The sequence below is a fragment of the Myotis brandtii genome, unplaced genomic scaffold (assembly GCF_000412655.1).
Source record: "Myotis brandtii unplaced genomic scaffold, ASM41265v1 scaffold772, whole genome shotgun sequence".
NCBI classification, from domain to species: Eukaryota; Metazoa; Chordata; class Mammalia; order Chiroptera; family Vespertilionidae; genus Myotis; species Myotis brandtii.
The window spans coordinates 372355-395426 of record NW_005371090.1 but is presented as its reverse complement, the minus strand read 5'-3'; the positions used below and the strand labels follow the sequence as shown (position 1 = coordinate 395426).

At 38.7% G+C, this 23072-nt stretch overlaps 2 protein-coding genes across 7 annotated transcripts in view; both read right to left on the bottom strand.

Moving 5' to 3' along the window:
• The window catches only part of NR2C1 (nuclear receptor subfamily 2, group C, member 1), a 47440-nt gene extending 47333 nt beyond the window's left edge, over positions 1–107 (bottom strand). For all 5 annotated transcript variants that reach the window (XM_014530753.1, XM_005883159.2, XM_014530754.1 and 2 more), the window contains exon 1: positions 27–107. The gene's annotated coding sequence lies outside the window, so the exon portion shown is untranslated. The remainder of the gene's footprint in view (positions 1–26) is intronic.
• A 1687-nt stretch (positions 108–1794) lies between these two features.
• Positions 1795–23072, bottom strand: part of FGD6 (FYVE, RhoGEF and PH domain containing 6) — a 125353-nt gene continuing 104075 nt past the window's right edge. For both annotated transcript variants that reach the window (XM_014530757.1, XM_005883156.2), the window contains 7 exons: positions 17627–17729; positions 16995–17141; positions 15557–15659; positions 13244–13368; positions 10867–10995; positions 8382–8530; positions 1795–6259 (listed from right to left, as the gene is read on the bottom strand). In XM_014530757.1, coding sequence (XP_014386243.1) covers positions 6223–6259; positions 8382–8530; positions 10867–10995; positions 13244–13368; positions 15557–15659; positions 16995–17141; positions 17627–17729 — 793 coding nt within the window. In that variant the 3' untranslated portion in view covers positions 1795–6222. The remainder of the gene's footprint in view (positions 6260–8381; positions 8531–10866; positions 10996–13243; positions 13369–15556; positions 15660–16994; positions 17142–17626; positions 17730–23072) is intronic.

The window sequence follows — 23072 nt, the reverse complement described above, 5'->3', positions numbered from 1 at the left end:
CTTTCGCCGCACCCGGCGCTTCTTACCGGCTTCTCCGCCGAACTGAGTCCGGCACCGGGCGTGGACCGGACGGTCCCGCTGCGACAGCTCCCGGGGGTCGCCGAGAGGAGGTGGCTTGGAGAAGGATGAGGGGGAGGGTAGAGGAAAGTGGGGGCAGGGAGCTTTCTGGGTTTGTGTATTTGGAGGGGGTCAGAGTTCGTGACCTCTCGGCTCCGCGGTGCGCGCTCCAGCCCGCGCCTGCGCGTGAGTGGTCTGGGGAACAGGCGAGAGGAGGGCGTGACGCTCCCTGGGAGGAGGGATGAAAGGACCCAGCCTCTCCAGACCGACTGCCCCCTAGCGGCGAGGAGGGAGAATGCCCCGCCATTGCTGCGCCTCGGGGGTCAAGGACTTAAGACCCGAAGGCGGTCCTGAAAGGTTTTGAAACAACTTTTCAGATTTGAGTATTGAGATAACCTCATCAGTTTTAGGCAATTCTGTTTGTAATTTTGGGAAACTGGACTCTGTTAGAGGCTCTCTAACATTTATCAGAGGACTAACAAGTATGGGTAAATCCCAATAAGATATTTAAAATTCCCTTCAATAAAATGACAAACTGGGGTAGAATCCTGTGTAATAAAGCAAAGTTTTACTTATCAGCTCTTGTAAGTAAATAGGTATAATTGCTAAATGGTGCATGGATATAATTACTTAGAATGTAAAATTCCTGAAGGCTTATTTTTGTCTGATTTGCTCAGCCATGTATTCCCAAGCCTATAGGACAGTGCCTGATGGCCAACCAAAAATTGGAAAGAGGTATTGATGGAACATGACATTCCGACAGTAACCGCCTGTGGCACAGAGATGTGGCAGGAAGAGCTGTCCTGTATGCAAAGTACTGTGTGATGGTTTGGATTTTAAGAGAAGGGGTCCTCAAAATTTCTTTAGTATTGACTAGCACTAGGAAAGCAGTCATGGATTCAGGCCAGAAACCCAAGTGAGGAAAACAAAGGTGCACTGGGAAGAACATCTCTGTCATTTCCTGCTGGAACTAGGAGCCGGACACAGGATACAGAAAAAAGGATGCAACTATATCCCTAACAAGTAGAAATATACTTTAGGCCGCATTCTCTAAAAGTTCCCCTTTTCCTTTGGCATCATTTGTTCTATTTGGTGGTTTTAAGGCAGTCCCTCCTCCCTCCACCCCCCAAATCCTTAAGATGGTCTCAAAAGTGGAAGTTAAGAAAGCATATTTACAATGGAGAAAGCAATCTGAGACCTTGTCTCTATTCTCAGTGCATAATATGAGTGCTTATAGTGATGCTTGTGGTTACCCCTTATCATCCAATTAATTCATATAAGTTACAGTAGGTTGACTTATTAAAATGTGGAAGTAGCCCTGACTGGTTTGGCTCGGTGGATAGAGCGTCGGCCTGCGGACTGAAAGGTCCCAGGTTCGATTCCGGTCAAGGGCATGTACCTTGGTTGCGGGCACATCCCCAGTGGGGGGTGTGCAGGAGGCAGCTGATTGATGTTTCTCTCTCATCGATGTTTCTGACTCTCTATCTTTCTCCCTTCCTCTCTGTAAGAAATCAATAAAATATATTAAAAAAAATAAAATAAAATAAAATGTGGAAGTAGAAGCCATTTGGGAAACATCATTTGTGGGTGGAGAAGAGCATCCCCTAATATGCTTCAGGAAAACAAGTCAATGTGATTCATCTTTAAATGTGACTCTTAAAAAAATTAAGGTCTAAAGAGAACGAAAGGGAAAATAAACAAAAAATAATAATATAAAAAATTACGATTTAAAACACATCACACCAAAAGTAGATAAATTTATTTTGTATAAATACATATTAACATTATTTACAATGCTAACATTTGATTTATAAAGGATTTACTAGATCTCTACATGGACAATAAGATACAGAATATTATCACTTTAAGTAAAAAGTATTTATAGAAATTCATAAGTCATTTAAAGAAACAATAGTATTTTAAGATTGGTTTTCAAGATGCTATGACCAACTTATATAAAAGAAAAGGCTTTCCCCTTTTAATCTCCCCCCCCCCAGCAGAAAAAAAGGAATTTGATATATTGAGGTGTTTTGAAAATTTACTGCCACCTTCATCTTAAAAAGAAAATACTACTAGAAATTATTTATATCTTTTCTTAAAGGGGGGAAAAGGTTGTAGGGAAGATTTTCTCTTAGAAAATAACTTTAAAAGTGGCATAAGCTCTTGAATGATATTTGTGTATTGGGGATACTAAAAAAAAGGGGGGGGATCCATTTGAAGTAATTTAATTTATCAAATAAATACTGAATATCCAACAATTATAGGCACTCTGCCAGATGCTGAGGGGGAATCTCAAATGAATAAGATACAGTTGCTGTTCTCCAGGACAGAATGTGATAAGTACCATAAGAAAGTCTGTTTATGAGCTAAAGGCTGTGGGAATATAGAGGAAGGGAAAACTAGATCTAGTGTGAAGAAACAGGAGAGAAGGAGTAGGGAAGAGAAGGATGAGGGATCAACTTCAGAGAAGTCTTGGATAAATAGGCAGAAATGGGGGTGGAAGAGAGGGTGAGAAAACAAACTGAACAGAGGAAGGTTGGGTTGGGATTAGCTGGAGTGCATGATACCTGGGGAAAAGTGTTCCATGCCAAGCCACTGGGAAGCCAACGGAAGTGGAAGAGCAGGATGAAAGCAGAGCCATGCTTTAGAAGATGGCTCTGGCAGTGTTTAAAATGGGACCGTGCAAGGAAGGCATTGAAATCAGAAGAGTTATTCCAGTCATTGGAAAGAAGTAACAAGGGTCTGTGCAACAACAGAAAGGCAATGAAGATGGAAAGGATTCAAGAGCAACTGCAGAGGGCCCTGTTGAGACTTGGAGTCAGATTCTGGAGGGTAGAACGCTGTTTTTCCATCACAGAAGAAAATAAACAGATTAAAAGAAAAGTGAGTTTTAGTGATGTAAAGTTTAAAATGCTTAAGGACTCATGTGTCAGTGTCCAAGTGGTAGTTGCAAATGTGGCCTTGCAGGATGGTGGAATGTGTAGGTCTAAGAAATGAGTTGTAATGTAGGCATTTGGAGAGCTGTGCTTGAGATGTAGATGATGAGAATCATGTCCTTTGTAGAAGAAACAAATATTAAAACAATATTCAATAAATATTATCTCTTAAAAGACAGAAGGTAGGTATTTTGTGAGAAATTGAGACATTAGACATAGCATCTGCCTTCCAGGAGTATATAGTACAGTAAGAGAAATAGGATTTACTTCTGGAAATCTCAGTGATTATATCTGACTACACTGCCTCTCAGACTTCAAAAACAGTACAGTGAAAGCACATTCCAGGACATATCAACATATACTGTGATGACATTTACATTTTAACTAAATTACTTTATACCTGGCTTTCCCTATTTCCCTGGATATATTCTACCAAATATAAAATACACATTTGGCTAACAAAACTACACTTTAAAGTTGTCTTCTTCACTTGTTTCATCACATCTTTATATTAACCAAAGGTTGCTCTGATGATCTCATTTTTAAGAAATGCTATTGCATACACAAAGAATCAAGCATTTGATTGAGGAAAGAATTAAGTGTCTTGGGCAAAGGACTCTAGCACACTGGATACATTAGGGAACAGGGGGGGAAAGGTTGCAGAGAGGTCCAGAAATGTGGGATGATCCCCAAAATAACCATTCTCATTTTCCTAGGACTCTGGTGGGTCCTCTACATTTACAGATGCCACTGGCTGGGGACACACCCTAAGAATACAACCATCCCCTGGTTTAAACTGGCATCTCTTGTCTAGATTACTTCAGAATCCCCTTGGCTTAACTTTATAACTGCTCTTCTTTCTCCTCCTCATGAATAAAAGGAGATACTTGAAAAGGTTTGATGGAAGCACATGTATCAGTATAATAAATACAGTGTTCTTGGGATCTAGGTACTATTTATACTTTCTCCTCATTTATAGGATGTACCCAATATATCATTCCCACCCCCCTAAAATGTTAGCTATCAAGAGATATTTTCAAAGTAGCTTTACAACAAAACGTAGATAATTAGGTTTCTCGGTTAACACTGAATTAGCCAGTTTAAATAAATAATTGATCAGCTTTAGTAAGTTATGAGGATTGATAAGGGGGAAAGGGAATGTAATACTATTCCACATTTAAGACATCTTTATGGGGTTGGGAGTTATAATCTGGTAGCTTCCTCAAGAGGCGGTATTTTATATTTTGCAAAACCCTCCATGGGGCTAAGCCAATAGCTAGTATAATCATACATGAGTTTTACATGTAATTAGAAGAATCACTAGATGTTTGTGCAATGTTTCTTCTATTTAGATTTATAACTGGTTCTTGATTCAGCCAACTGTTGAAAGATAGAATAGCCTGCCTGATATTTTCTAAGATTCTGAGGTTTAAACCAAACCTGTAGTCAGAAGGTTGAGAGCTTAAGAGGAGGGGGAAGAACTCTAAATAACTTACTGTTTTGTGAAGTGCTAAGCCCAATGATGCAGAAGGAAATACTTTATAAGGTATAACCTTGGTCTCCAAAAAGGTTATACTAAAAAGTGCAGGGATTTTTAACATGGGAGCCCAATTCATGCTATCTTGATTAAAATTAATGAGCTGCAAAGACTATTAGTTTACCCACAGTAGCAGGACAGGAGAGGTAGCATGTGAGGATTGTGTGTGAGATGGCAACAACATTTAAAATTATTCCACAGCAAGCAATAGCCAGAAAAAAAGGACAGCCAACTCTACGTTTAACAGGGACTCTGGTGCTGCAACAAAAAAACATTCAAAAGGCCTCAGAAAGGCACTTGAATTCTCTTGGCAATCATAAATATCACAGTGAATCAGGAAATCCCTTATGCAAAAGAAAGGAAAATTTTTGTGTTGGTTAATGAAATATTCAATGAATACTTTTGCCTTTTAGGATAATTTACATATAACTTAAGCTCAGTCAATAAATCTTCCTATGAATATCAGGAATGGCTTTAATCAGTGTTCATTTTTCTTCTGCGAATCAATTTTATTTACAAAGTAGTTCCTATGTTAAACAATAAGTGCACCAGAATTATGAATATAAATCTTTCCTAATGAGGTGCACTGATAGTTGGTTAAAGAAATAACGGACTTTTTAAAAATTTACCAGGGAGGACCTAACAAACTGGTAGTAAAAAACTTTTTTTAAAAAAAGAATACTATACAATTTCTATTAATACTGGCTTAAAATTTGTGCTTTTTTGATATGATAATTCCAGTTCATTTTTAAAAGCACAAAGGAAATGTAACATTCTTTTTAGATACAAATACCACTATTGACTTGGGCTCAGAACACTTACAGTAACAAGGGACATTATGTAATATAATGCTTGCCATATTTTACATTTAAAAAAAATACACTTATATTTGTGTAGAACTGGTAGCTTTAAAAAAAGTTTAGATTGAATTAATGTAAAGTCTATAGAGTTAATTATTTGTGTTCCTCTGCAAATGAAAACATCTTATTTCCTACGTATATTCAGTTAAATAAAAATCCAGACTCTTCCCCTCTGCTATAATTCCTTTATGATGTAACATTATCTCATGCCAAAAGAGGTACATCATAGTAGAAATGCTTGGGAAAATTTATTAGAATTTCATTTCACAGTTTCTGAGGTAGAAGTTGGCCATGTGTTTTCCCATTAAAGATAAAAATTCATCTTAGTTTACTGATTTAAAGATACACATTTTTTGTCATAAGCAGTTTTCTAATCATAATTTCTAAACCAAACATTGCATGAAACTTGCTCCTTGATGTGTGTTTTTTCATTTACAAAGACTTACCACTAGTGAGAACATTATTACAATGTAACACTGTAAAACACATTGAGAAAACAGTGTGGACTATGTCACAAACAGTTAATACAGCATACAGTATTAAGATACATTTTCTAATTTCTAAAGAAAAGGTACTTTAGAATTCAGTGTGAATTTCAGAAGTAATTCTGACTTAAGTAAACATCAAAATTTTAATAAATAACATACATGGAAAAAACAAACATTTAAAAAAATTATCTTATACCTAACAAAATAATTTTTTATATTTGATGAAGATTTTGGTTACATTTATCTTGGCAGTGTTCATTTGTATTAAATTTTTATACTGTATTTACTCCGTTCTGATGAAATTCCACCCTTTTGAAATCACAGAAGAGATGAGACCAATACTGCTATAATATTGTGCCTTCCTGAAATGCTTCTATCCACCTATTAATAAGAGAAATTGGTTAGATTCATAAAATGCAATTATCCAATATGTGTTATGTTAACACCGATAATAGCTGTGCCTATGAATCTGTTACCCTAACAATGTATTTAAGATCTTTCCTATAGCAAACTAGAATTCTGTAAGTATGGAAGTATCCTTTATTTGATAATTTGGCCAAAAATTTGGACTGAAAAGTGCATCTCTTATTTCTACGAGGCATGAGGAAGGACCCATTTCATGTGAAAGTTCTATAAAGTCCTGGTGACCCTATTTAATTGGTTTTGGAAGTAGCTATATCTTTAAAGGACTTTATTTCAACCCCCTTTCTGCTTTGAGAAACACAAGCTCTGTCCCTGTCTCCTTCTCCCTTAACCAGAGATTCCTTAGGCATCCATAGTCTAGACCTGCTCTAAAATTTTCAATGAAAGGGAATCTAACATCTAGTCTGATCAAAAATTTGTATGCAATAGAAAAGTATTTCAGTTTCACAGAACTTTTCAAAATCCTTTAGTCTCAAAGTTTTGACAATACACTAGTGGCAATTATTCAGACACTTGGAGGTAGTGTCTTTGTGCCTCCCTAGTAGTGTAACTGCTTCTGAACTTACTAGGAACATTTTAAATCACTCAGTTTAAATAGTAAAGCAGTATATGACAGATTTAGCTCAAACTTCAAGGATAGAATTTTCAAAATTTTAAATTTTAAATGCAAATGGCATATCTTATACCATAACAAAGGCTTTTAAAAAAGCCAAAAGTTTCCATTGAAGTTAACATACTTTACTATCATGTAATGTGCAAAAAAGCAACCCATTTGATATTAATACCCTCAAAGAGAAACTCATATTTTAGCCTGTATTAATTCTAAATTACAAGTAAGCTGGTTCTCTTCACCTAACTACATTCAATTCTGTCTTGAAGTGATTTCTTTCTTTTTTTAATTATTTTTTCTTTATTTTTTTTCCTCATCACCATTTACCCTGCTACATCTTCTTCCACTTCCATCCCCCAAATTGATAAAGTGATTTCTTTATCAATTTAAAGACACGAGCAAAAGATATATATTCAAAAGCAATAATTATCAGTTTGGTGATGAATATAAATGAAAACGACGAGAAATATCTAACAGAATATTGGGGCAATTACTATTACTAAGAAATTTTTCAAGAAAAAAATAGCTAAATGACATAATTTTAAAACATTCTTCAGTACACAAAAGGAATTATTTGGAGTAGCAGCTATATACGGCTAAATATCCTAACACTGGCGGGGGTTAGGGTGGGGGGAGGGAGTATTTGTAACACTGTACCTGATTAATTTCCAGGAACATATGTAATCCTGGTACATTAATTCTTACTGCCTTAAAAATGAAAAGCCTTGTTTACTTAAAGCAATCTTAATTGCATGCACTTTTTGAGTCTATTCAGAAAAGATTAGTATCTTTTAGTGAAAACAAAAATGTGTCTTTTGTGAGACCAAAATAAAAAACAAATGAAAGAGGTGAACTGTTGATTTCACGAGATACACTTCTCTATATCAAGCAACCTTATGACATCTAAATATTCTTGGAATTTTGAAGAGACTTTCTGTCTTTACTATCTAAAATGATATCTATCTCAAAAAATTTTTTAAAAATGATATCTAATTCCTTCTACTCAGTCACTGGGAACAGCATGGGAGCCTCTTAATGTGTTTGACCTTTCCCCCAAAGAAGTTAGCAAGCAGCTGTTTAAACTCCTGCAGTTCCCCGGCACAATGGAATCATTGGACTGCCAAATCCTGGAATGTTTCAAGAGAAGATTCTTACCCTCACTGAAGGAGAGGTCAAATACCTCAGCATCCCTTCCTCTCAGCAGAGCAGCATCATGCTGCTTCCTCAGAGGTCATGCGTACACAAATATTTTGGACAGAACTACCTATTTTCTTTCCCCCTCTGTCTCCTGAAAATATTCCAGGTATTCTAGCCTGTCTTTAGAAACAATGCTAAAGAGTTTGAATAATATCTTAAACATTTCTTATTTGGATCCTGACTTAAATTCTTAGTTGTCCCTAAAGTAGGTTACCTTACAATAAATAGCTCACACTTCCATGCATAAAAGGAAAATATGTCTAAATTACTTACTTCTGAGCTGAGTGAGCATCATCTGCTTTGAATACATAAAATACCATGTTTTTATGCAGTAATTGAAATACTCTAGACTCTGAATTCTCATCTTTGACTTCAGTGACAGTGAATCCTAATAAAGGTTGACTCTCCATAGCTGCCACGTCCTAAATTAAAAAGACATGGAGGGTGATGGGTTTTAAAATTTAAACAAAATTCAGATTTGTGAACTCTTGCTATATATATATATATGGCTCTCATCTCATTTCATATCCTATTTAATAAAAATCGACCGAACAGCAGAAAGACCGGTCGCTATGATGCACACTGACCACCAGGGGGAAGATGCTCGACGCAGGAGCTGCCCCGGTGGTCAGTGCACTCCCACAGGGGAAGCACAGCTCAGCCAGAAGCCAGGATCACAGCTGGCTGGCTGGCTGACTGGCTAGCGAGCGCAGTGGCGGTGGTGGGCGCCTCTCTCGCCTGCACTGCAGGTAAGGAGCAGGGGTCCCAGACTGCAAGAGCCCCGGACTGTGAGAGGGATGTCTGCCTGCTAGCTTAGGCCCAATATCCCCAGGGATCAGGCCTAAGCCAGCAGGCGGACATCCCCCGAGGGGTCCCAGACTGCAAGAGGGCACAGGCTGGGCATAGGGGACCCCCCTACCAGTGCACAAATCTCGTGCACCAGGCCTCTAGTACACATATATAAAACAATAATAACTCTAGCAACTTACCCAGTTTTCATTTATTCAACAATATTTACTGAGCCACACCCGCTCCCTTTCCAGGAGCCAGACACTGTGCTAGATAGACAATTTTCACTATGTTCACATGCATTGTTTTTCACATATTTCCCTACAGCCACAGGAGTTAGATAATTATATTACTTTGATTTTATGGATGCAGGAAACATAGCTCAGAAGGGCAAGCGATTTACACCAGGCCCACTAAGGAAAAGCTTGGGCCTTAGAGCAGAGGTTTTCATAGATGTTGGAATATATGGTGATCAGATAGGAGAAAAAGGCAGTATTAAAGCAAACCGTCAGAAATTGCTTATAACCCAAAGGAAGTTTAGATTATCTACGCTGATGCCTGATCAATGCAATCTGGGGACAGTCAAGGGGATGTCATCCAGCAGAGCTTGGCAGAAAGGATAAACACCTCTGCCTTCAGTGAAGTAGTCACATGACACCAAAAAAACTTACATTTTAATACTATGGAAAATTCCTAATACTTTTGAATAAGAGCTCTCAAGACAAAAACAAAGGCACCGTTTACATTAGAAATAAGAACAACATGCCCTGGCCGGGTGGCTCAGTTGGTTGGAGTATCGTCTTCTACACCAAAAAGTTGGGAGTTCCATTCTCGGTAGGGCACATACCTAGGTTGCAGGTTCAATCCCCAGTTCAGGATGCAAATGGGAGGCAACTTATTGATGTTTCTCTCTCACATTCATGTCTCTGTCTCTGTCTCTCTCCCTTCTTCTCTAAAATCAATAATATATATATCTACCTATCTATATAAAAGTCTAAGTGACCGTTAGGACTGAACAACCAGAAGACCAGAACGACTGGTTGACCAGTCACTATGATGCACACTGACCACCAGAGGGCAGACACTCAACACAGGAGCTGTCCCCTGGTGGTCAGTGCGCTCTCATAGCCAACTTCCCATGGCCGGCCAACCTCCCATGGTCCCTCCCCACTGGCTGGTCCCTACTCCCAGCCGGCTGGCCCTGATCCACCCAGATCAGGCCGGCCAACCTCCCATAGTCCCTCCCCCCTGGCCAGCCAACCTCCCACGGTCCCTCCCCCTGGCCAGCGGGCCCCAATTGGCCCAGCCCCAATCAGGACTGGGCGAGATGGCCCTGATCGGCCCTGATCGCCAGCCAGGCCTAGGAACCCCACTTGTGCACGAAAAGTAAATATATATACTAGAGGCCGAAACCAGCTCTCCAACATCCCCCAAGGGGTCCTAAATGGTGAGAGGGCACAGGCCAGGCTGAGGGACCCCACTGGTGCACAATCCGGGCCGGGGAGGGACACGGGAGGTTGGCCAGCCGGGGAGGGACCAAGTGAGGGCTCCAGGGCGTGTCTGGCCTGTCTTGCTCAGTCCTGATAGGCCAGACCCCAGCAACAAGCTAACCTACCAGTTGGAGCGTCTGCCCCCTGGTGGTCAGTGTACATCATAGTAAGTGGTTGAGCGGCCTTAGCATATCATTAGCATATTACGCTTTGGCTGAATGGCCGATCGGACGACCGGACACTTAGCATATTAGGCTTTTATTATATAGGATATATACATATATACACACACACACATATATATATGTATCTATCTCCTTGGTGAAGATTATAACAAAATTAAGGTAACAACATCTCCCCCTCCAGAAGCAAAGCAAAACGAGTAACATAAAAAAGATTAAACAAATATTGTAACTATTTCCAGTTGGCATTATAAAACACAATACCCAAATTACACATATTTAGATTTCAGATCTTACCTCACTTGCAGCATATGTATATAGCACTTTATTTTTTATGACAAACCAAAAGTGTTTCCAAGGTTTTTTATGGCCCTTTGACCTGTACAAATAGCCACTCATGGAAGAATCTTCTGTATTTGCTGATACCTAGATAAGCAAATCCCATATACAGTTATATGGTGTTCAAACAAAAAATTTAAAATAACAAAATTGCTTTTGATCATTGGTTCTGAAAGCAATAACCATAATAATAATATTTCAAAATTAAAGTTTATTTTCAAAGTCTGCTATTATCCACTGATAATGAATTACCACATGCATAAAAAAACCTTTTAGAAGCAGTCCTAGAATTCTACCTGTTTTGTATGTATGTTTTTCTTTGCAAGTTTGTCTGTTTTTTTCTGGTTTCCAGAAGAAAAATAATTCCAAAGGTCAAAAAGCCTTTTTTAAAACTGCATTTTGGGGCCTGTGTATGTTGTTTATTGCTTTTCTTATTCTGGTAATCAGAGAAAATTACTTAAAACTTAAACTCTGTCCCTGAAATAACTAAAAATTTGTACCAACAGAAAAGTAAATAGAGAATTCTATTAATGGTGATTTTAAGGATCAGTTTCTACTCCCCAAATTTTGGTCTGGAAGAAAAGAAGTTTGTTTTACTTCATAAAAGGCTGAAAATGTTTTAATCTCTAGACAAAATATAGTAAGCTTTTATAGTGATTATAATTTGGCAGTTGAGACTTTTCTATCTTTTTTTAACACAGGAACAATAGCCAAGTTTACGAATTGCCTAATTAGTGGTGTGGTGCACAGACCCTGAAGTGACTCCCCATGACCTCTGCCTCTGAAAATCACACTGTTGCACATTCTCCTCCCCTTACATGTGGGCAGGACCTGGGACTTGCTCCTTACCCACAGTATATGGCAGTGATGGCGAACCTTTTGAGCTCGGCATGTCAGCATTTTGTAAAACCCTAACTTAACTCCGGTGCCGTGTCATATATAGAAATTTTTTGATATTTGCAACCATACTAAAACAAAGACATATTTTTGATATTTATTTTATATATTTAAATGCCATTTAACAAAGAAAAATCAACCAAAAAATGAGTTTGCGTGTCACCTCTGACACACGTGCCATAGGTTCGCCATCACTGGTATATGGTGAAGCTGATGGGATGTCACTCCTCTGATTATGACATTATATTAGACTCAATCTTACTAGTAGACAGCTCTGTCTCCCATTCTGGCTTTGAAGAAACAGGCAACCATGGTGGGAGGCCCGTGTGGCAAGGAGTTGAGGACAACCTCTAGGAAAAGCAAATAAGAAGCCAAGGCCCTCAGTCTTACAACTGCAAGGAAATGAATTCTGCCAATAGCCTGAGTGAGGATGGAAGTAAACCCTTCCCTAGTCCATCAACAATAGCCAACACTATGATTGTGGCCCTACAGGGATCCCAGCTAAGCTATGCCTGGGCTCTTGAGATAATAAATGTGTGTTGTTTTCACATAGTAACTAAGCAAGAGAATAAAATTTAAAACTCTACTGGCCACAAAACTAGCACAGGTGGAACCAATTAACAAACTAATTAAAGGGGGAGTGGCCAGAAAGGCGGTGCTTCTGATCTCTGGCACTGGCTGACTGAACACTTGAATTTGAGGAACTGGGATTGGATACCAGTGATGCTTGTGGATTATGCCACTGCCAGGTCTAACTGTACTAGTATATGCTATTATCACCTTTTAAATATTTCTTTTAAGTTTAAAGGAATGACAACCTATTATTAGTGATTATCAGCTGTATATAACTAACCAATGCCTACAAATATTCTGCATATTCTTCCCTCTAGTTAGGGGTCTCCTCAAAGTAATTTTAAAAATTCATGCCCTAGCTGGTTTGGCTCAGTGGATCGAGCATCGGCCTGCAGACTGAAAGGTCCTGAGTTCGATTCCGGTCAAGGGCACATGCCCAGCTTGCGGGCTCCATCCCCAGTAAGGGGCATGCAGGAGGCAGTCAATCAATGATTCTATCTTATCATTGATGTTTCTATCTCTCTCTACCTCTCCCTTCCTCTCTGAAATCAATAAAAATATATTAAAAATAAAAAATGAGAGCAAACTATTTTTAAAAAATTCACATGCGCCCAAGTTATCTTTACTTTCTATCATTGCTATAAAATATTCTGCAAACTTTTTGACAGCCATTTTCTAAATGACTCAGGTCATATGGGAGACTAAGCAAGATAGTGAGGCATCAGCCACACCTCATCACCAGTATTAAAATGCATGTCTTAATAGTTGTGGGAAATGACATCTTCCTTTATGAATGAGAAACAGTCTATTATGTGTATGAATAATTCAGCCTCTATCAGGTTGCAAGTTTAATGGAGACACTTACTTCTTTGAGAGCCGCTGGGATTTTTTTCTGTTTCCTCCCTGATGGAATACTCTGTAAGACTGATGATAAGGCACTTGAAGACTTGTGATTTCCGGGAGATCCAATCTTAGGAGAGTGCTGGTGATCTAAAAGAAATCAAGCACACTTATACACCAGTGGTAACCATTCTGCAATTCAATTTAATTCAGATCAATAAACATTATTGCATAAAATTTCCGTGGAAGAATACTTAAGAAACTGGCGGTACTGACGGCCCTGGCAACAGAAGATAGATGGCCAGAAGTTGAGTGGGAGGAAGACTTTCCACTGTCTATGATTTTATACTTTTTCAACACTAAACCATGTGAAAGGATTGCCCTTTTGTGCCTTTAGAATTGTGGAACATGTCATTGTACTACCAACTTAAAAACATTTTTTAAAACACTTCACTCCTGACTTAAAAAAACAAATTTAACTTCATTTAGTATCAAGATACATGATCAAATAATATTACAATGAACGAAGTGCTAGAAAAGGGGCTACAAGCCCAGCCGGCATGGCTCAGTGGTTGAGCATCGACCTATGAACCAGGAGGTCACGGGTCGATTCCTAGTCAGGGCATATGTCCAGGTTGCAGGCTTGATCCTGAGTGTGGGCTTGCAGGAAGCAGTCAATCAATGATTCTCTCTCATCATTGATGTTTCTATTTCTCTCTCCCTCTCCCTTCTTCTCTCAAATCAATGAAAACATTTAAAAAATAATTTAAAAAAATAAAAGGCGCTACGAGACAAGATGAGCAAGCAATTAATTTTGACTGCACAGGTTCAGGAAAAGCTGAGAAGAGGATGAGATGTTTGAGTTGGTATACCTAAGTTTGCCAAGCAAAGACGAGGAGGAGGTCAGCATAAGCAAAAGCAGAGAGAGATGAAATGAGATCATCTACTTGGAGAATAATGAGGCTGGAAATAAAAGGCTAGTTCTAAGGAACCTGGACTGCTGCTGTTTAGGCCAGTGATGGTGAACCTATGACACGTGTGTCAGAGGTGACACGCAAACTCATTTTTTTGGTTGATTTTTCTTTGTTAAATGGCATTTAAATATATAAAATAAATGTCAAAAATATAAATCTTTGTTTTACTATGGTTGCAAATATCAAAAAATTTCTACATGTGACACGGCACCAGAGTTAAGTTAGGGTTTTTCAAAATGCTGACACGCCGAGCTCAAAAGGTTCGCCATCACTGGTTTAGGCGGTGGGAAATGAAAGACCTTTTAGGCTGGAGAGTGGCATGAGCAGACTGATGACATAAGCAGACTGAACTGAGAAAAATCAATCTGGCAGTGGAAAGGAAGACAGGTTTGTAGCAAGAAAATCTGTTAGGAAATTACTGCAGTAGTCCACATGAAAGATAATGAAGGCCTTATTATGAGATGAAGAAATCAAGAGAAAGACAAAGATAAACTTGACAAGATTTACTGACCAAATGAGTGAGTCTTAATGATGGGGGAGAAAGGTTCAAAAGAATGTATTTTGAATGGTTCCAGCCAATACTATATACCCAGAGAGAACACATGGAGGAACACATGGCAAAGGAATAATTAGATGGATATGTCTTCTTGGGGAAAATGTACACAGACAAATCACATGTCACCTAGTTTCATTCAATTATTCTCATATGCTGATGAAAAGCTACTCTTCATGAAAATGAAAGATAATCTTCTAAAAATTTAGAGCCTAAATGTTTCAGGAATTTAAAGGTCTCTTCCTAAAACATAGACCTGAACAGTCCTGCTTAACTGCAGGGATGGATTACCTGGGAATGAGTAGGCAGACATGATATAGCATTTCGTATTTAGTGAAAAGCTACACATTTATATGTACAATAACACCTCACTAAATCAATCCAAGTGATTAAAATTAGGCTATCAAAGTGACACCCGGTATACTTCCATAAAGAATTACTTTACAGATATATAAAAATGATTTGTAATGAGCACAGTTGTGAAACTAGAAACTTCAAAATTACTTGAGAGTTAAAGTTCCCTTGTAACTGTTTTAAGCATTTCATCCTATAATTACATTTCTACAATTAGTATTCTAAGCAAAACTCTGATCAGAGTAAGAATAAACTTCAGTCCAACCTTTCTTGAAAATATTACTAAATATGAGTTAAGAGAGCTTAACTAAGAAAAGCAAAATACTCAATATTTTGAGATGAGTATCACCAAATCATATTGCTAATGTGATTCTTCTAAGATGATTCTTTCAGAAGGCCGTTTGAAAGCATCTGGGAATTAAAGGAACTTGGGGTTAAGTCTTTACTTATATATTACCTAATTTCTGCAGTTCTTGAAAACAATGTTCACATACTCTTGCTGGTTGATTTTTCAGGTAATCTAAGCCACACTTATTTGATGAACAAGCTTGGCATACAATCTGAAAACACATTGGAATTATTTAATTTAGAATAATCTTTGTATCCAAACTATCTGGTATGTTACAATTTATAGTGCTGCCTACTTTTCAAAACCATTTTTACCATCAGTCATTGATTCTCAATACAATTCTATGGACTTCAGGCATGTAATGAACTCACACACAATACCACATTGGAAGATACAGAGGCCTCAGTGACATACTGAGTGTTTACTGAAAAAAAAAAAAAAATAATATACTAAAGAGTTAATGTGTGCAAAATGTTTGAACAGCACCTGGTGCACAGTCCTGTGTTAGCTATATTATCTTCATTATCATTGCCGTCATTGCTATAATCACTGCTATAACCATGACCACCTCTGACCATCTCTCCCACTGTCTGCCCCTATATTAAATGCTCTCTAAATAAGACCTCATTTAACCTTTACAATTACTCGCTGATGTCATTGTTACTGTGCTCAATTTACTAATGAGGTCATGAAGACTTAGAAACATCACTCGTGATAATTTCAATGCTGAAAGTTCTCCCTATAAATTCAGCAGGTCCTTGAATAATGCCATTTCATTATAACATTTATGTGACCACACAGGAACTTAATTCTGGCTTATATCATTTAGCTTCCAGTAAAACTGGTCTCATTGTTAAATCCTTGCACTTACTGGTAAAGTCACAGAACCTATCAAGATGTTAAGTGAGGACTTACTATAATTAGTATCCAGATAAATGTAGTTTAAGTAATTATCTGTAAACTAGAAGCCTGGTGCATGGATTCGTGCACAGGTGGGGTCCCTCGGCCTGGCCTACTAGGCTCGGGCTGAAACCGGCTCTCTGACATTCCCTGAGGGGTCCCAGATTGCGAGAGGGCGGTTCTCAGGTGATGCACCCTTGAATCGGGCTCCCTCCTCTCTGGTTCTGGGTGAGTCACCTGAAAACCACAGCTGCCAAGTCACTGCAGCTTGGCAGCTCCTGCGTTGAGTGTCTGCCCCCTGGTGGTCATTGCTTGTCATAGCTACCGGTCGGATGGTCACTTAGGCTTATACACACACACACACACACACACACACACGCGTGAGGGTCTATTTAATTGTGAATTTGTAAGTTTTTTTAAAATGAAAATTGTCTATTACTGACATTCTAAAGTAACCTTGAGGTAGGAGGGAATAAGTTCCCTAACAAGATTGCCCCATGCCTAAATATTTAGAGAAAATACCACTTGTGATTCAGTATATTTTTTTCTCTCCTACAATGGTTTACAAGGGGACATATGCTTCCTCACTATATGCAGCCTGGAGCTATTAAAAATCACACTGGAGATGGGTGTTATCCTCTCCCACCTTTCCGCAGGCCCGGCAGTGATGTCGTCTCCAGGTCAGAGTAAATTCACTTGTGCAGATCATACACATTGTGGCTCTGGTATCAGGAATCCAGATAGGAGCCTTTGATCCAAGGGGACAAACTTCCTCTTTATTTTCTGAGTCTGCCTGTGGAAGAACGACGCCTGATTATCTCACGCATGTGGACTACTACAGAATGGAGCCTTGTCTTTAGTAGTGGAGATCACAATGCTGATGGTATCAATTAGGGACATGGGATGAAATATGCGCTATTATATTTTTCATGTTCTCAGGGTATTAAGATTAGCTACATTCTAACAATCCTCTAATGCAAAATTAATTTTAAAACATGCCTGTGGTAGTGTGATGACAGCTGATTAGTTCCCTTAAACTATGCTATATTTTCTAAATTTTATACAATGAGGTTTTATAACTAGAAAAAAATATGACTATGCTACATGCTATAGACTTGCAGTGAGACATTAACAGGATAAAATTTTAGCTCTGAAATCACACACACACCTCCAATCCTTCTGTGAAACACATGTTGCCTTTCTAAACCCCTGGGAACAGTTTTTTAAAGATAAAAAGTAAAATGCATTAAAAAAAGGAGGAGGAGGAAAAGACAATACCTCATCAAGACTCCTACTAGGGCAGAATGTGATTCTTTTCTTGGCATACTCTTCTATTGACCTGGAAATCGCTTCTAGCCATTCATCCCTTTCTGTGGCAGAACTGTTGGGGGCAAAAGAAGGTTCCATCAACCAGATGTCAGCTTTTATCCTTTGCCTTTTTCATACTTCTTTTCCTTCTCCCATGGCAACAGATTCCACCACCCTCAACAATGCTGGTCACAGGCAGCAACTCAGAGGTTTATGTGCACAAATAATCAGAGCAGGCATGAGAACACAGGGCATTTGAGCAAACACAATGCTGTCTTCCTTTCCAAGAGTACTGCTTTATACTGAACGGCTTTTGAAGTCTCCTAACTTTGGAAGTATTTTTTGTTTGGCTTATAGGCTAGTCACACAATTCAGAATTGTGATGATTATTTATATAACCAAGAAGTTTCCTCAGGTATAATACTAGAATTTAAAAACATTCCAAGGAATCCAGTTTCAAACTCAAATTTATACCATAGAATACTCATATTTTCAGTTTAGTAACTACTACTAAAGTTTTCTAGGAAGGGCAGTGGGTTAAGGAAACATATTTTTGTTATCATAAACAGATATTTAAGGAGTGGTGAATAAGGGAAATAGCTTGTCATTGTTAGGGCGCCTCTACCTGTATTCAGCTCATCATGTTGCCTGTTCCTACCTTCAGTTCATCTGGAGCTATGATTCAATTCCAGATAGAAATGGGCCAAATAGGGGGAAAGCCTATTCAGAAAAAGGCATTCTTGTTTTGCTTTTGTACCCCTCATCCCCCCCAAATGATGGTAATTTCAGATTATTACTGGTATCAGCACATTTTGTTTTGCATACCCAAGAGTGAGAGGCATACTTTCAGGTGTGTGTGTGAAGAGACAATAAGAGAATTTAATAAGTTTAAAACTCTATCATAGTAAAATAAAATCCATCATAATAATGGGAATGTGACTGGGTAAGACAGTGTGTATTTTTCTCAGAGAGGCATACTAAATAATATAGGAGTAAAATGACTTGACATCTACAATTTGTTTTAAAATACTTTAGAAAATAGGAAAATATGTGGCAGAATCTTCTTGGGTAATTTTTGGGTCTCGGTGATGAATATACAGTTTCATTATATTGTTCACTCTAATTTTAAGTACATTTCAACTTTTACTCAAAATACTTTATTAATAAAAGTTTGTATAGCCCTAACCGGTTTGGCTCAGTGGATAGAGCGTCAGCCTGCGGACTCAAGGGTCCCAGGTTCGATTCCGGTGAAGGGCATGTACCTTGGTTGCGGGCACATCCCCAGTAGGAGGTGTGCAGGAGGCAGCTGATCGACGTTTCTCTCTCATCGATGTTTCTAACTCTCTATCCCTCTCCCTTCCTCTCTGTAAAAAAAAAAAAAAATCAATAATATATATTTTTTAAAAGTTTGTATAAAAAGTAGAAGAAAGTTATGTGTCACACTGAGTAAGACATTGAAAACCTGTGTATGGTTATGGTCTTTGAATTCTTAAATTATATTTTAAAAAATAAAAAGTCTATAAAAATAAGAGTACAAATAGGCATATCATATTTTGTTGTATTTCAATGAACTCAGAGCAGGTCAAGGACATACCAAAAAACCGCTAGTCTTCCCCACAATAATCATTCTTAGAAATGTACCTTCTTACTAAATAACTTCAGTGCCATTTATAATTTGCATTCATATGGCTATTAAAAGGTAAAAATCCAATTACAAATAAAAATTTTAAATTAGTAAGTTTCTCAAATTTTTATTATATAACAATAACAAAATAAAATAGAAACCACCCCATCTCTCCAAACAAACAAACAAACAAAAACACCTGCCTTTGCACTAGCTGGTTTGGCTCAGTGGATAGAGCATTGGCCTGCGGACTGAAGGGTCCCGGGTTCAATTCCGGTCTAGGGCACATGCCCAGGTTGCAGGCTCGATCCCCAGTAGGGGGCATGCAGGAGGCAGCAGATCAATGATTCTCATCATTGATGTTTCTCTCTCTCTGTCTCTCTCTCTAAAAAAAAACAAAAACCACACACTCAAAAAAAACTGCCTCAGTTACCTCTACTATTCTACAACTAGCTGACATTTATTTAAGTTACTACATGTCAGTCAACTGTGTTAAATGCTTTGCAAATGTCATCATATCTTTTCTTCAAAGCTACCCCATGAAATATATATTGGGTCTTTTTTTTTTTTAAATATATATGTTTTATTGACTTAGGAAGGGAGAGGGATAGAGAGTCAGAAACATCGATGAGAGAGAAACATCGATCAGCTGCCTCCTGCACACCCCCCACTGGGGATGTGCCCACAACCAAGGCACATGCCCTTGACCGGAATCGAACCTGGGACCCCTTAGTCCGCAGGCCGACACTCTATCCACTGAGCCAAACCGGTTCGGCGAAATATATATTGGGTCTTACCCATACCCTCATCCCAACATCACCACTCACCATCACCATTTACAGATAAGGAATCTGAGGATTCGAAATGTTAGATAATTTGCTTTAGATAACAGACTATACTAAATAGGTTGGTATCAGACCAAGTGTGACTAAGGGTTGAACCTTTCACCACAATGTCATCTCTGGCCTCTATTCGTGTTCTCTGAAGAACTATACTATAAAAACATACGATCAGGCTTCCAAGCAAACTTTCATAAAATATTCCCACCCCTCCCTTCCTCTCTCCCTCCCCACTGTTTCACTGGAAGAGGTAACAGAAAGCAGAGAGGCAGATGGCTAATTTGAGAATTGCCGTCTGATTTTTCTGGAGCTCTGAGAGCATGTGGAATGTGATTTGACTGTAAATCGTATCACATATGCTGTCCTCTCTGGTGTGGGTTTCTGCCAGAACAATGTTTACCAGCTCTTGATAACACATTTCTCATAGACCACACACATTTGCTGCAGCACTGAGTGCAGATATTCTAGCTCTCCTTTTGCAACATGCTTAGCAAAAGAATCAGCATTTTCCTTGGATCAAAAAAGTTAAATTTGGTACTGGAATGGGCACATTACCAGAAAGCAAATTTATATTTAATAAGTACAATTTCCCCATTGATTGAGATGAAGTTCCAAGGGGAAAAACGCTCCAATAGAAGGGTTTGCTGATGAGTTAGGCCTTGTTACATCATTTATTACTTGTGGTAACTAGACATGCTACTCTAAGGTCCAAAGGCCATATTGCTTCAATTGAATTCATCTGAGTAACATTTACTGGAAATTTACTAAGCGTCAGCTACTAGGCCATAAACTGAGTACAAGAATATACCTCACTTATAAGGGCTTCCATGTAATTGAGGTGAGACACAGAATCAAATAATTACTATATGATATAATAAATTCAAGGTAGATAAAGAACACAGAAGTAGTAAATTACTTTCTGTAGGTAGCAGGGAAGACTTTGCAGAGGTGATGACTAAGATAGGCTGGGAAGAATTCTAGGAGTTTGACAAGGAACTCTTTAGTCTCTCTGTGCACCTTCATTCGGTCTCCTGGCTTTGGTTCTCATCTCTAAGTTGATGATTCCCAAATATATGTATCTAGTCCAGCTTCCTTCTGACATTCAGATACTTACATAAACTGTCTCCTTGATGGCTCCATTTTGATGATTCATAGGCACCTCACATTCAATGTGTACATCTGAAACTAAATTCCTGATCTCTCCCCCAAAGCTGCTCCTCTCTGTATTCCCTGTCACAGTGAACGGCACCACTGCCCAATACAATGGACAATCTGGAGCTCACGCTCACTCTCTTTCTCATCCTTTATGTCCAATTAGCCATCTCCTTTAGTTCCCCTCCCAAGCCATTCTCCACACAGCAACCAGACACTCCTTTTAAAATGCCAGTCTGATCACATCATTCCTTTATATAAACCTTTCAGTGGCTTCCTGTGGCTCTTAGGCTAAAGACCCAAGTACACAAGATGGTTCTGTGAAACCTCCCTCCCTCTCTCCAGGCTTATCTTGGGTCTCTCTCATTCTCTATATTCACGCCACACTGGCCTTTCAGTTCTTTGAATATGCCACGCTCCTTTCCACCTTAGTACGCACTGTTCCTAATGACCGGGAGCCTCTTCCTTTCCTCTTGGCCTAGCTATCCAACTCCTATTTATCTTTCATAATGAAATAGACACAGCAGGTCTTTAGGGAAGCTAACCCTGACTGCTCATTCTCTGCCAAATGTAGTTCAAGGTCCCTTGTTTTACAGCCTCATATCTTCTGGTAGTCTTCCTGTGTACTACTTAATCACAATAATTACTGATTGTGTTAATATTTGTGAGTCTTCCCTAGTGGACTATAAGCTTCGGGAGAGAAGGGCCATTTTAATTCTCCACTGTATCCCCAATGCCTGGCTCAAGGCAGAGACTCATATGATTTATTGAACAAAGTGATGAGTTTCAGGAGGAGGCAGCCTTTGCAAGGCAGAAGGATGTGAAGTAGGCTGGTGTGCATGGGGAACCATAAGCAGATCCATGCTGATGAGCATGCCAGGCTTTCATGGGGGTGGGTATAGGAAGGATGAATGGAGATTAGGCTGGTGAAGAAGACAAGAACCAGATCACAAGAGACCTTCTTAATCCCCTTTTGTGGGTATAGGAAGGATGAATGGAGATTAGGCTGGTGAGGAAGACAAGAACAAGAGACCTTCTTAATCCCCTTTTACATGTTATACAGTACCTGCCTCATTGTGGTTGGGGTATTCAGAAGGAGAGCATGGCATTCACTATGTGTTAGTTTCCCTTCCCCCATGCTACCTTAATCCTATCTTGGAGACTTATTTTTCACCATTGTCAAGAACTTCCCACTTTTATCATTTTTCCTGCATATCCCACATTCAATCCATTAGCAATCCTATTGGCTATACCTGCTTCTGACCAACTCTTACCACTCTAGTCCAAGACACTGTCATCTACAGCCTCTTATCTGGTCTTCCAACTTCTACTCTAGTCTCCAGTGGTCTATCCTCTACAAAGTGGCCAGTGTGCTCTTTTAAAAATGTAAATTAAACCAGATCAATTTTTAGCTTAAAACCCTCCGATGGTTTTCCATCATATTGAAAAATCCAATGCCCTTCCTAAAGTCTAGGAGGCCAATCTGGGAAAACATGGACATTCAGATATTTACTGATAGAAAACCGAAGAAAGATTTACCATCATTTCCTGAATTGTTTAATCTTTAATAAAATAGAATTCTGTTTTTACCAAAGCACATTTTTATTATAAAATTTAAGTACAATTAAAATTTTGAGTTTCCTATGGGCATTTCCTCTTTGGATTTTTGAAAATTACTTTCTTGATTTTAAGAACCAAGCTTAAGTATTTGCAAGGAGTCTGATATACTGGGACTTGATGTTCTTTGCACTTTTGCTCAAACTCAAAAAAAGGGAGGGAAGGAGGGAGGGAGGGAGGGAGG